This window comes from Taudactylus pleione, unplaced genomic scaffold (genome assembly GCF_031769625.1).
Source record: "Taudactylus pleione unplaced genomic scaffold, aTauple2 ptg000006l, whole genome shotgun sequence".
NCBI classification, from domain to species: Eukaryota; Metazoa; Chordata; class Amphibia; order Anura; family Myobatrachidae; genus Taudactylus; species Taudactylus pleione.
In genome coordinates, this window is record NW_028284409.1 from 26345541 (window position 1) to 26358165 (window position 12625).

A 12625-nucleotide genomic window follows, 5' to 3' on the forward strand; every position below is an offset into this window, starting at 1 on the left:
AGGGTGCCGCACCCCGCTAAAGCAGCCTAGCAGGAACGCTATATATATATATATATATATATATATATATAATTTATGTAAAAGTAACAAGTCCAAAGTGCGGCACAAAGAATACAGGTGAGGGGATGGGTGCGATGCAGCACAGCAAAGCGGGAATACAGATGAAGGGAATGGGGGAAGGCAATACAGAGGAGCAGGGACACAGGTGACGAGATGGGGTGATAGGCTAAAAGTTTGCCTAGAGCGCCTGAACACCTTGCACCAGACCAAATTTGTGATTCTTAAATTGTGTTAAATGAATGTTATAAGCATATTTGTGTAACACTGGAAATATTATAAAAAGCCAAAATAAATGTGGCAGTTAAATTAGGAGTACATGAAAAAGGGTAAATGGGTATATTTTTGAGTCATAAAAGTGCACTTTTAAAAAAAATTTAAAATTCACCTGGAACAACCACCTGCAATGTTTAAAACACACGTCCCATCCATACAGCCTCCCAAAATACCAGACCCACTACTTTAAACTAAAGATGACTTGGATTTGGCTCTGATTCATCATCCGGTTTTGGATTTGGATTTGCCAAACCGCCGTGACTGGTTTTGGATTTGCATTTTTTTCAAAAATGTACAAAAAAAGCTGAAATCACATAATTTGGGCCTTTTTTTCCCTAGAGTATTAACCTCAATGATGTTAATTTCCAGTCATTTCCAGTCAATTTTGTCACCTCACGGCTCACAATATTTTTTCCACCAATATTGGACAAAAGCTGCAGCAAGCTGGCTGGTTACTAAGCAACAGAGCAGTGGCACAAGACACAGCAGTTTATAGCACATCTTTGAAACATTGCCACACAGCAGAAAAGAAAAGTGGTGCAAGTTGTAATTGTCTTTGGGTCCTCCAACCCACCCTTATGTTGGATATTAAAAAGGACATTCACAGTTTAACAAACCAAGTACTTCAGTGACAGGGGCCACTTTAGTGGCTTAAGTGCTTGGTTTGCTTGAGCCCCCACAAAACAAGCTACCAATGGGCTTAAGGCAGCTAAGCTAACAGTATTACTGTGGCAAGATTTCATCGTCATTGCCATTGTCATCCTCACCCTCATCAGTGTGTACTTCATCCTCACACAATATTAATCCCCGCTGGAATCTACCATTACAGATACCGCTGTATTTTTTTTACATAATTGGCAGTAAAGTCTTCCTTGTGGAATTTTCAGTTCATTCTGATGAACATAATCTTTTCCACATTTTGAGGAAGTAGCCTCCTACACAGATTGCTGATAAGGTTTCCGGCTGTGCTGAAACCTCTTTCTGAGTACACATTGGAGGGTGGGCATCTTAGGTAATGCAAAGCCAGTCTGTACAATGGCCTCCAAATTGCCTTTTTGTCTTTCCAGTAATCCAAGGGAATCAGGACCTTATTCAGAGTCGGTCGCGAGCTCTGAGCGCTCGCAACCAACTCGATGTTGGTCCACAGGGCATGGACACGACGGAGACTGCTCCATCGTGCGCATGCACGAGCCCCCGCTAACGGCGGATCACCCGTCGTTAGTGGGCTCGAAGCAGACGGAGCAAGCTGTCGATGTTGATTGACAGCTCACTCTGTTTGCTGGGCGGGCAGGGGGCATGCCCAGCCAAACGGAGGTGTTCCTTTCGGAACGCTTGCTGTTTTGTGGGCGTCCCCACTGACATCATCAGTGATGTCAGTGGGGAGCTTCCTGCTCAAACAGAGCAGGAAGCTCCCTGGGGCTTAAGGTTGACGAGACCCTACCCTAGGGTCTCTTCATAAGCCCCGATGGTCGCGATGGTCTTGACCATCGCGACCATCTCCCTTAACGGTCGTTAGAGCTGTGGGTGTTAACAGCCTAACGACCGACATGGAGGCGGCCGTTCAGGATGCAAGCGGCCACCCTGTTTCTGAGCGACCGCTTGCATCCTATGACCGCCTCTGAATGAGGCCCTCAGTGACATGCCTATGTCATGAAAATAATCCTCCACCATTCTTGTCATAAAAATAATCCTCCACCATTCTTTAGATGTGACCCTATCATATGGAGTCGAGGTACCAGATGTCACAAATTGCATCACTACTGGGTCTTTTGGGAAAGCTGAGTTTTTTTCATGGCAGCTGCCGGAGAAACTGAAAGAGGAGCTGTGGTTGTGCCGTGTACCACTTGAGTTGCCAACTTGCTCACCCAGAATTCTTTGCATCTCTTAAGATCTCGGTCAGTTGGAAAGAAAGACACAACGTATGACTTAAACCGAGGATCAAGCACGGTTGCCAAAATGTAGTTATCTGATTTCAAGATATTGGCAACCCTTGGATCCTGGTGAAGCCAACAAAGGACTTGATCTACAAGTCCAAAATATTTAATGGAATCGCTTTGTTTGATCTCCTCCTTCAATTTCTTGAGCTGATTTTCCAAAAGCTTAATTAGGGGAATCACCTGACTCAAGCTATCAGTGTCTGAACTCACTTCACAGGTGGCTACTTCAAAAGGTTTGAGCACCTTACACAAGATGGAAAGCATTCTCCACTGCGCTAGACTAAGGAACACTACCTCTTCTCTCCCAATCTCATGGCTTGTTGTATAGCTGTGGATGATTTTTGCCTTTCATCCATCCACTAAAGCATATAAGTGGAGTTCCACCTGGTTACCACCTCTTCCTTCAGTTGGTGGCAGGGCAAATTCAAGTGTTCTTGCAGCTGCTGCAATCTCCTGCATGCTGTGGCAAATGGCAAAAATGTCCCAATGTGTTTCGGGCCACCAACTGCATCTCCTGCATGCCCCTGTAATTTTTTAAAATACCCTGTACCACCAAGTTGATCATGTGATCAAAGCAGGGGATATTGGAATTCTAACAGCCTTAATGCTTTCACAATATTTGTGCTGTTATCAGAAATCACAAATCCTGAGGAGAATTCAAGTGGGATAAGACATGTTTCTATGACATCCCTTAATTTTTCTAAGAGGTTGTCAGTGGTATGCCTCTTAGTGAAGCTGGCGTTGTTTGTTAGTTACTAATTTTGCTGCTGCTGAAGGTGATTCACCCACCCAGTGGGCTGTCACATATCTGGGTACAATGGAATTTTGTATGCCAATAATTAGTTTTTTTTAACATCCTGGTACAGCCAAGGAATGGCTTTTCAGGTAAGATGGAACCAAGATGGAATTTGGTACCGAGGACACAGGACCTCCATTAACTGTGTAAAACCCACTGCATTAATGGTGGATATTTGATGCAGGTCTAACACTAGCATAGCCATCATGGGGTCAGTGATCCACTGTGTGACAGGGTGAGAGTTGTCATACTTGGTTGCTCTTTTAAAGGATTATTTATAAGTCAATTGTTTTGTGAAGTGAACTACTTCTGGGATGAAGATCCACCCCCAGCAGCAGCAAGCCTAGCGCTCAAGGATTCTTCTGAGGAATACTGGATAGGGGAGGAGTCACCTAACCTTAACAAATTGGATGCAGGACTACCTCTAATTGCTGTGGATATTGAGAATGAAGGTGTTGGCGGCAGAGATTGCAGATGCTGGGATCTAGTTGAGAGAAGGGAGCTAGCTGATGCTGGACTGCTTGTTGTTATTTTTTTAGCACCAGTTTCTGATGTTATCAAAAACTTGTCATGAGCTTGCTGCAAATGACGTAACAGGGTGGAGGTTCCTAGATGCTTAACATCCATACCTCTGCTTACTGTGGTAGTTTCACAAGGGCTACAGATGGCTTGACAAATAATGTCAGGATTTGGGTAAAAAATAATTCCACACATAAGAGATGGATTTGTTGGTCCTTTGCCCAGGCATGACAATGGCCTTCTTATCATATCGATGAGCTGCTACCACTGGGGCCTGACTTACACTAACAACATCCTCATCAGCCTTATTGGCACCGGCTATACAAATATCCCCCTAATTTATTTATCACCAGTTATTTATATAGTGCACACATATTCCACAGCGCATTACAGAGAGAATATTTGGCCATTCACATCAGTCCCTGCCCCTGTGGAGCTTACAGTCTATATTCCCTGCCACATGTGCACACACACAGGTTAATTTTTATGGGGAACCAATTAACCTACCAGTATATTTTTGGAGTGTGGGAGGAAACCGGAGTACCCAGAGGACACTTATGCAAGCACAGGGAGAATATACAAACTCCACATAGTTAGGGCCATGGTGGGAATTGAACCCATGACCTCATTGCTGTGAGGCAGTAACGCTAACCATTACACCATCTGTGCTCTCATCATCTGGCGCTTCCTCGGTGGCATCCTCAATTTCTGTGTCATCAGCTATATTTCTGTTGCTCATCTCCACATTTGCAGAGGGAGCAGAAATGGTGGAAGCAGCATCTCTGCAAGTACAACAGTATCAGAAAGGTCAGGCTCACCCATAGCACTCGTGGACACACTTAAACTCTCCTCAGGGATTTGTGACATTTCTGTTTCTGAACACATAGTTTGTTCTACTGCCTTAGTGATTTTAATTTTTTTACACCTCTTCTAGACTCTGAGTGAAAAGGTCTTGCATCGTCATGAGAGGCAGAAAAAGATGCCTCACTGAAAGTTACAGAATCACCACTCAGAAAGCTTCGGCTTTAGTAGATGGTGTTGAAGGACTAGTATTGTCATCATGACTGGTGGCAGCAGCTTGAGAGCTAGTATTTGCTTGCTCTTCTCTAAACTGATCGTTATCCATTTTTAAATTTGCAGATCACTGCATATGGTCTGACCACTTTTATGCACATGCTATGAGGTGCAGTGCACAGTACAAATACAACAATTTAAAATTTTTAAAGCTGGCAGCTTGGCTCACACTGCATAGAATCAGACCACTTTTATGCACACTCTCTGAGGTAATACAGCATACTGGGGTGCAGTGCACAGTACAAATACAACAATTTTTATTTTTCAAAGCTGGCAGCTTGGCTCACACTGCGTGGAGTCAGACCACTTTTACGCACATGCTCTGGGGTAATACAGCATACTGGGATGCAGTGCACAGTACAAATACAACAATTTAATTTTTTTGAAATTGGCAGCCTGGGTCACACTGTGTAGAGTCAGACCACTTTTAAGCACATGCTCTGGGGTAATATGGCGTATTGGGGTGCAGTGCACAGAACAGTACAAACAACAATTTTTATTCATTTATTTTTTTACTTTTTAAATTTTTTTTTATTATTTTTACTATTTCAAAGTTTTTTTTTGCTTGACAAATATCGAGTCACACTGTGAACGCAGTGGGCGGGGCTTGCAGAGTCAGTGCAGCACCACTACAATGAAAATGAATTAAACTAACGGGACTGGACACAGCTTGCCAATTAGATGTACATAGTGACAGCACAGCCCCTTAGAGATGGACACAGCCCCAGCAATACAGCCCTTAGAGATGGACACAGCCCCAGCAGCACAGCCCTTTAGAGATGTCACAGTCCAAGCAGCACAGCCCCTTATAATGTAAACTATTAAGAACAATGTAAATATTTTAAATAATAGTTAAATAACAGTTGTTACAACTTAAAACAGAAGGATGAGCAGCAAATGAACCATTGTACAGAAATGTATGCAGTTCTATATATACCCATCAGCCATAATATTAAAACTACAACAAAGAATACCCGGCGCCAAGGAAGCACTAAGTTAGTACAAGCTGTGAAGGCTACTGGTCCTCACCTGAGAGTACTGCAACAACTCTCCAAAAACTAAATGTCCAATAAGAAAAAGGTGAAACTCTGCAAACACATACAACTCAAACGCTATGATAAAGTGATAACAGTATTTAATGCATAATCTAAAAAAATTACAATACAATAGTTAGATCATAAGGATAAAATGCAGTCACATTTATATTATCATCATATATTAAAATTTTTATATAGCATTGACGTATAAGCGTATAGCTAGGAATAGCTTTGAATGAATACAATGGTACAGAAACCAGCTGGAAATAGTAATATGTATCTCAAATGGCAACAGTGTACCTCCTAATGGCTACATTGGGAATAAAAAGTATCCAGTGAATTAAAAGTCAAGTATTATGAGCCAATGCTTGCAAGGTGAAAAAATTTAACTGGAGTCCACTACTGCCAGTACTAGTAGTACCGTGGATATGTAGCAGAGGCGGATTTAAACCTCATGGGGCCCTAAGGAAGATATCAGTTTCAGGCTACACTTCCTCAATTGCATACAATTTTACACATATACACTGCCCCCATAGCCTCACACACACACTGCTCCCATAGCCTCACACACACACTGCTCCCATAGCCTCACACACTGACTTCCCCATAGCCACACACACACACACACTGCTCCCATAGCCTCACACACACTGACTGCCCCATAGCCATATACACACATGGCCTCCATAGCTGCACACACAAGGCCCCCATAGCCTCACACACAGCCCCCATAGCGCCACACACACACACACATGACCCCCATAGCCACACACACACACACACGGCCCTCATAGCCGCACACACACACGGCCCCCATAGCCACACACACACACAACCCCCATAGCCACACACACACTGCCTCCATAGTCTCACACACATACTGCCCCCATAGACTCACACACACATGCTGCTGCCATAGACTCACACACACACTGCCCCATAGCCGCACACACACATACTGCCCCCATAGCCTCACACACACACTGCCCCCATAGCCTCACACACATACTGTCCACATAGCCTCACACACACCCTGCCCCATAGCCGCACACACACACACTGCCCCCATAGCCTCACATACACACACACTGCCCCATAGCCGCACACACACATACTGCCCCCATAGCCTCACACACATACTGCCCCCATAGCCTCACACACATACTGTCCACATAGCCGCACACACACACACTGCCCCCATAGCCTCACATACACACACACTGCCCCATAGCTGCACACACACACACTGCTCCTATAGCCTCACGCACACACACTACCCCATTGCCACACACACACACATGGCCCCCAATAGCCTGACACACACATTGCCCCCATAGCCTCACACACACATACTGTCCCCATAGCCTCACACACACACACACACAGCCCCCATAGCCTCACACACACACTGCCCCCATAGCCACACACACACTGCACCCAAGGCTTCACACACACACACACACACTGCCCCATAGCCGCACACACATGGCCTCCATAGTCACACACACTCCCCACTTAGCCACACACACACTGCCCTATAGCCACACACACACATACTGCCCCCATACAGTAGCTGTATGTACACCCACACTGCCTTACTGACTGGAAAGGCAGGCATAAATATGTGACTCAACCCTGGCCCATTGTTCATTCTGCATGAGGCTATCAAAGGATACAGATGATCCCTAATTCATTATTGGGAAGGCCTCATCCAAGAACCATTTAATCCAACATGATGTGAATGGTTTGTTTATCCAATTTGTTATTTTATTTTCTGGAAATTGTAAGTAACAGTGTTATTCTCTTTAACATTATTATAATCTTTGTAACTTTTTCTAGATAAGCTTTGAAGATATTCTTGAATTAAACATTCATTCTAGTGTTTTTATGACCCAAGGCCTCATATGGCACATGTTACCTATTTTTCTAAGTATTGATAATTGTGGATGCAGGTGAGAGCAGAAGCCCACCTTATGCTTCAGCATTACAGTATATTCTTCTTCTGCTGGTGGCAGTTACCAGGTTTCGTGTACCACATGTGCTGAGGTAACCGGTAAAAGTCACAGGCAGCAATTCAGATTGGTGTATCTTGAGGGTCGGCCCGCAGGACCATGACAGTAATAGCTACTGTTATGTTAACATAGTTCAGACAAGTAGTTCCCAAACTGTGCCACGGCCGCCAGTGGCCTAAAGAGGCCGGCCAGCGTATTTTTTTTGTGTAGCATACTTTTTAATTTATTTTATTGCACGAGTGGGAGAGGGGTTGGCGGCGTGGAGTAGAACGGAGCGGCAAGGGGTTTTGGAATAAGCGTTGAAAGAGCGGTCACTGTAAAGCATGTTGCTTAATGGGGCCCAACAATGCAGTGTGTTGTGGGAGATCAGACAGAAAGTGTCGGATTTGATCTGAGGAGAGATGATGCAGAACAGCGCTGATGATCACAACTAAGGTTAAGAAAGGGGAGACATTGAGGGGGCAAATGGAGATACATCGAGGATGCAAAGGGAGAGACATTGAGGGGGCAAATGGAGATACATCGAGGATGCAAAGCGAGAGACATTGAGGGGGAAAATGGAGAGACATCGAGAATGCAAAGGGAGAGACATGGAGGGGACAAAGGGAGGGACATGTAGGGTCTCCTATAATTTATTAAAACTAGTATGTTCTCCATTATGTAATGAAATGATCATTTCCTTTTATTATTAAGCTTATCTTCTATGTCCCTTTAATTATTAAAATGTTATGTCTTCTTAATTATTTTCTGTGTCCGCTCAAATATTTAAATTATTCACCCCTTTAATTATAATTTGTTTATGTGCTCCTTTATTTTTATTATTAATATTTGTATCCCCTTATTTGAATAATTTTCTGTGCCCCTGTATTAATCTATATACTGTATATAAAATCAGATGTCCAGACTGACTCACTCACTGACTCATCAACGCCCAGCCCAAACCACTGGATCTAGAAACATGATAATTGGGGAGTATATTCCTTCCATGACGTAGGTACCCACTAAGAAGGCATTTTTCAAAATTCAGTTCATATTCAAACACCAACTGTCATCCCAAGTGCTGCCAAACATCACTGGCAGTTGGTGTGGCTCCCCTATTTAAATAGTAAGGGAATGGAATGTGCTACTACAGAGGTGAGAGAGGAAAATGTGTTACTACAGAGGTGAGAGAGGGGAATGTGAAATGTGTTACTCCGGGGTGAAGGAAGGGAATGTGTTACAACAGGGGCAAGGTAGAGTAATGTGTTACAACAGGGGTGAGGGCGGGGAATAAGTTACCACAGGGGTGAGTGAGGGTAATGTGTTATTACAGGTGTGAGGGAGGGATTATATTTCTACACAGTTGAGGAAGGGGAATGTTGAATGTGTTACAATATGGTTGAGGGAGGGAAAGGTGTTACTACAGAGGTGAGGGAGTGAAATGTGTTAGTACACAGGTGGGGGAAAGTAATGTCTTACTATAGCAGTGGTGCATTACTATAAAGGTGAAGGATTAATGTGTTATTGAAGTGGCGAGATGGAAATGGAAACAGTAAATATTTAAGGTCTACCTGGGTGAAACCGGGTACATCAGCCTGTCTTCCTGCTACTTCTTTTCTTGATCCAATACAATCCAATAGTTTAAGAAAGAAGAAACCAAAGCCCAAACAAAAAGAGCAGACAATTTGCTAGAACTTTACAATGCCTAGAGTTTTGAAATTTGAAATTTGGCAAGCCCTGCTACTTTGTAGACAGACAGCCAATCAGAAGTCTTTCATTATTCACAATGAAATACCACTACTGCTTGGGTGCCGACTATAACGCTACAACTTTGGTCTCTTCTATGATTTTGGTGTTCTTATAAAGAGAGAAAAAAGAGGTCCATGCAGTCCTAAAAGAATAAATAAATGGTAAAAAATACAAAAAAACTTACCATATGGACAAATCTTCTTTTCTAGGTCAAATGAAGCATTTTTTTTCATGAGAAAATTATAAAGTGTAGGTCCATGGCGTCCTAAAGGATCATCCGGAGGCATAAATCTACAGAAACATATGCATGATGTATGTCACTACTATAATAACAAAACATCATTATGATAATAAGAAAACATCTAAAAAAAAAACAAGTATGAGTGACCCCATAGACATTCTCTAACATGGGGGGAGATGTATCAAATCTTCAAGAGAGGTAAAAAGGAGATGTTGCCCATATCAACCAATACACTTCTTACTTTCATTTTATAGATAAATGAGTTAGAAGCTGATTGGTTGCTAAGGACATATACTCCATTTTATCTCTCTCTAAGGTTACATCTCCCATAATATGAAAGGACTTAATAGCCAGTAAAAAGAAAGGTGGCTACTAAATATTATTGAAGGATCAAAGGAGATATTTTGCTACTGCAGAGATTCACTGATAGTCTCACGGAACCCAAACTATGAAGTAAGCAATAGTCTTCTAAGCAATGTCCTTAAATTCCAAGTACTGTATAGCGCTCTGGATTTTCTTTAATCTCCTGTACAATCAATGTAGTTTATCAACTTCCAAAACTGTCAAATTTACCCTGCAGCAGATTATTGCCCTGGTCAGATAATAGATAGAGTTTAAAGGTGGGTACACAACTAGCAGATATATCTGCAGATTGAGTTATCTGCAGATATATCTGTAGATGATACACATTGGCCAACGGGCACCAGATATATTGGTCGATCAATTGATTGACCAATATCCATCAGTGTGTAGACAGCTTAATATCGGGATGGGGAACCTCAGGCCCGGGGGCTGTATAAGGCCCTCGGAATCATTTGGTCTAGCCCTCTGAGGTTTTTTCTGCTAGCCTCATCTGGCTAGCATGGTGGTCTAGAATGGCACCCTGCAGCCAGAATCTATGCAGCAGTGCTGCCTGGAGAGTCCTTATGATGCTTCACACGGTCTTACAGCGCCCCAGAGCATCCTCAGAATGCTCCGGGCATTGCTGTAATCACCGGCAATTGTGGTCCCACCCCATGTGATGTCACACAGTGTGGGCGTGGCTTGCACCAGGCCCGCGAATAATGTTCTTTATATCTAAATGGCCATCGGCAGAAAAAAGGTTCCCCACCCCTGGCTTAATACAACCTATAAGCTCTATGGGTGACATAGGCAAAAAAAACAACTAACATGAGAAAGTGGAAAATATTCCAGAAGTGGATTATATTCCCCTGAATATACACTTTCATTTTTTAGCCAATTATACTCTATTTGTTTTGGGTTTTGTTTATTCCTGTAATTATAAGTTTATTAAAAAGTAGTTATTCTGTTTATACCTACCTATCATTCACAAAGGAGTACATCAATAGTCTTCTCTGTATGAACTTCTTCCACTCAACATTCTCACTTTGTAAGTCACGGTAATTATCATTGGATACGATGATGGCATCTTTCTCATAGGCCAATTTGACAATATAACGATCATCATAGCATACAATCCTCCTGCCATTAATTTTTCGAGACGGAGTGTAAACTACAATTGTTTCCTTTTCCAGCTCATCAAGTATGTGCTGGTCTAATAAAGATATGGTAGACAAACAAAAAATTATACACAAACAAGAGTATTTTTTATTTCCCACAAGATTAATAAGAGGTGTTGCAGCTTGACAGCCAAGTTCCCTGCCGGTGGAGTATGTTCCTGCAACTTAAGTCACTTCAGTTTAGTGAGCGCTGAGTGTGCAATTTTAAAATTGTTTGCTAACAAGCTCATATATGTTTCAAAGTCTGAAGTTTGCTGATTGGAGCCTGTTCTATGCACCAAAACACACTGCATTCACTGAAAGGCCACTTTCAGAGCTGCTGGACCCGATATATACAGGGACACCACCACCACCACCACCACCACCCCCCCACCTGGAAATGCAGGATTTATAAGGAAGGGTGGGGTCCAAATATATATTTATTTATTTATTTCTATTTATATATACAGTGATAAGGTATTTCAGTTCTGCTTTGCTTCCGGCATTATTTGTAAGTTATCAAAAGCAGTCGTGGAGATGAAAGGGTAACAATTAAGTATTCAAGCCAATACACCAGATTAGGGACCTAAATTATTTTTTATTTATAAAAGATAAATCACACATGTGGTCTAGCATGTACCACAAAAACAATTCTGCTCTCCAGAACCAGCGCCGTCAGGTGTGGAATCAATCGGGATTGATTCCACACCTGACGGCGCTGGTTCTGGAGAGCAGGAGCACGATGTACGCTCTGGGGAGCCCCAGGGAATTGTCCGTTCACTCTGCCGGAGCAGATAGGACAGCACGGAGGTACACCCAATACATACAGTACTTTTCCACAATCCTCCGTACACCAACTAAGTTGCCCTCCGCTGGTCGAGGTTGAGCGCAGTAACGGGGAGGTACTGGGGTGCACATATCCCCCTCTTCATTTTTTGCAATGTGCTGGAGCCCGCATACTACTGCTTTAAGATATCCTGCCATATCAGCCCTTTAAATATCAGGGGATTGTATCATTACAGCAACACATGCACAATTTAGTGTTGTTGGAGGAACAATGCAATCATAATCTCTTTCTGAGATCATCAGTGTTGTTTTTACTGTGATTATATGTATTGTTATACATCGGGTAACTATCCCGTTTTTATTGTGGTACATGCTAGACCACATGTGTGATTTATCTTTTATAAATAAAAAATAATTCAGGCCCCTAATCTGTATTGTATTGACTTGAATACTTAATTGTTACTCTTTCATCTCCACGACTGCTTTTGTTCATTTTGTAGGCTTTCATTTTCATTTTGTTCGTCTTATGAGGCTGACTACCTCATTCAGTCGATTGGAGATTGTAAGGTTTTAGAACTCTAATAAGCGCCTGGGCTCTTTTTGTGTAATTTGTAAATTATGCATTCCATGAATTATATAGGCTATAAAATGGAGCAGGTACAA

General features: G+C 42.6%; 1 protein-coding gene across 1 annotated transcript in view; it reads right to left on the bottom strand.

Annotated features, from left to right (window-relative positions):
* Positions 1-12625, bottom strand: part of ZC3H12D (zinc finger CCCH-type containing 12D) — a 43975-nt gene that overhangs the window by 11648 nt on the left and 19702 nt on the right. The window contains exons 3-4 of the mRNA XM_088457630.1: positions 10998-11232; positions 9621-9727 (exon numbers count right to left, since the gene is read on the bottom strand). Of these exons, the coding sequence (XP_088313756.1) occupies positions 9621-9727; positions 10998-11232 (342 nt within the window). The remainder of the gene's footprint in view (positions 1-9620; positions 9728-10997; positions 11233-12625) is intronic.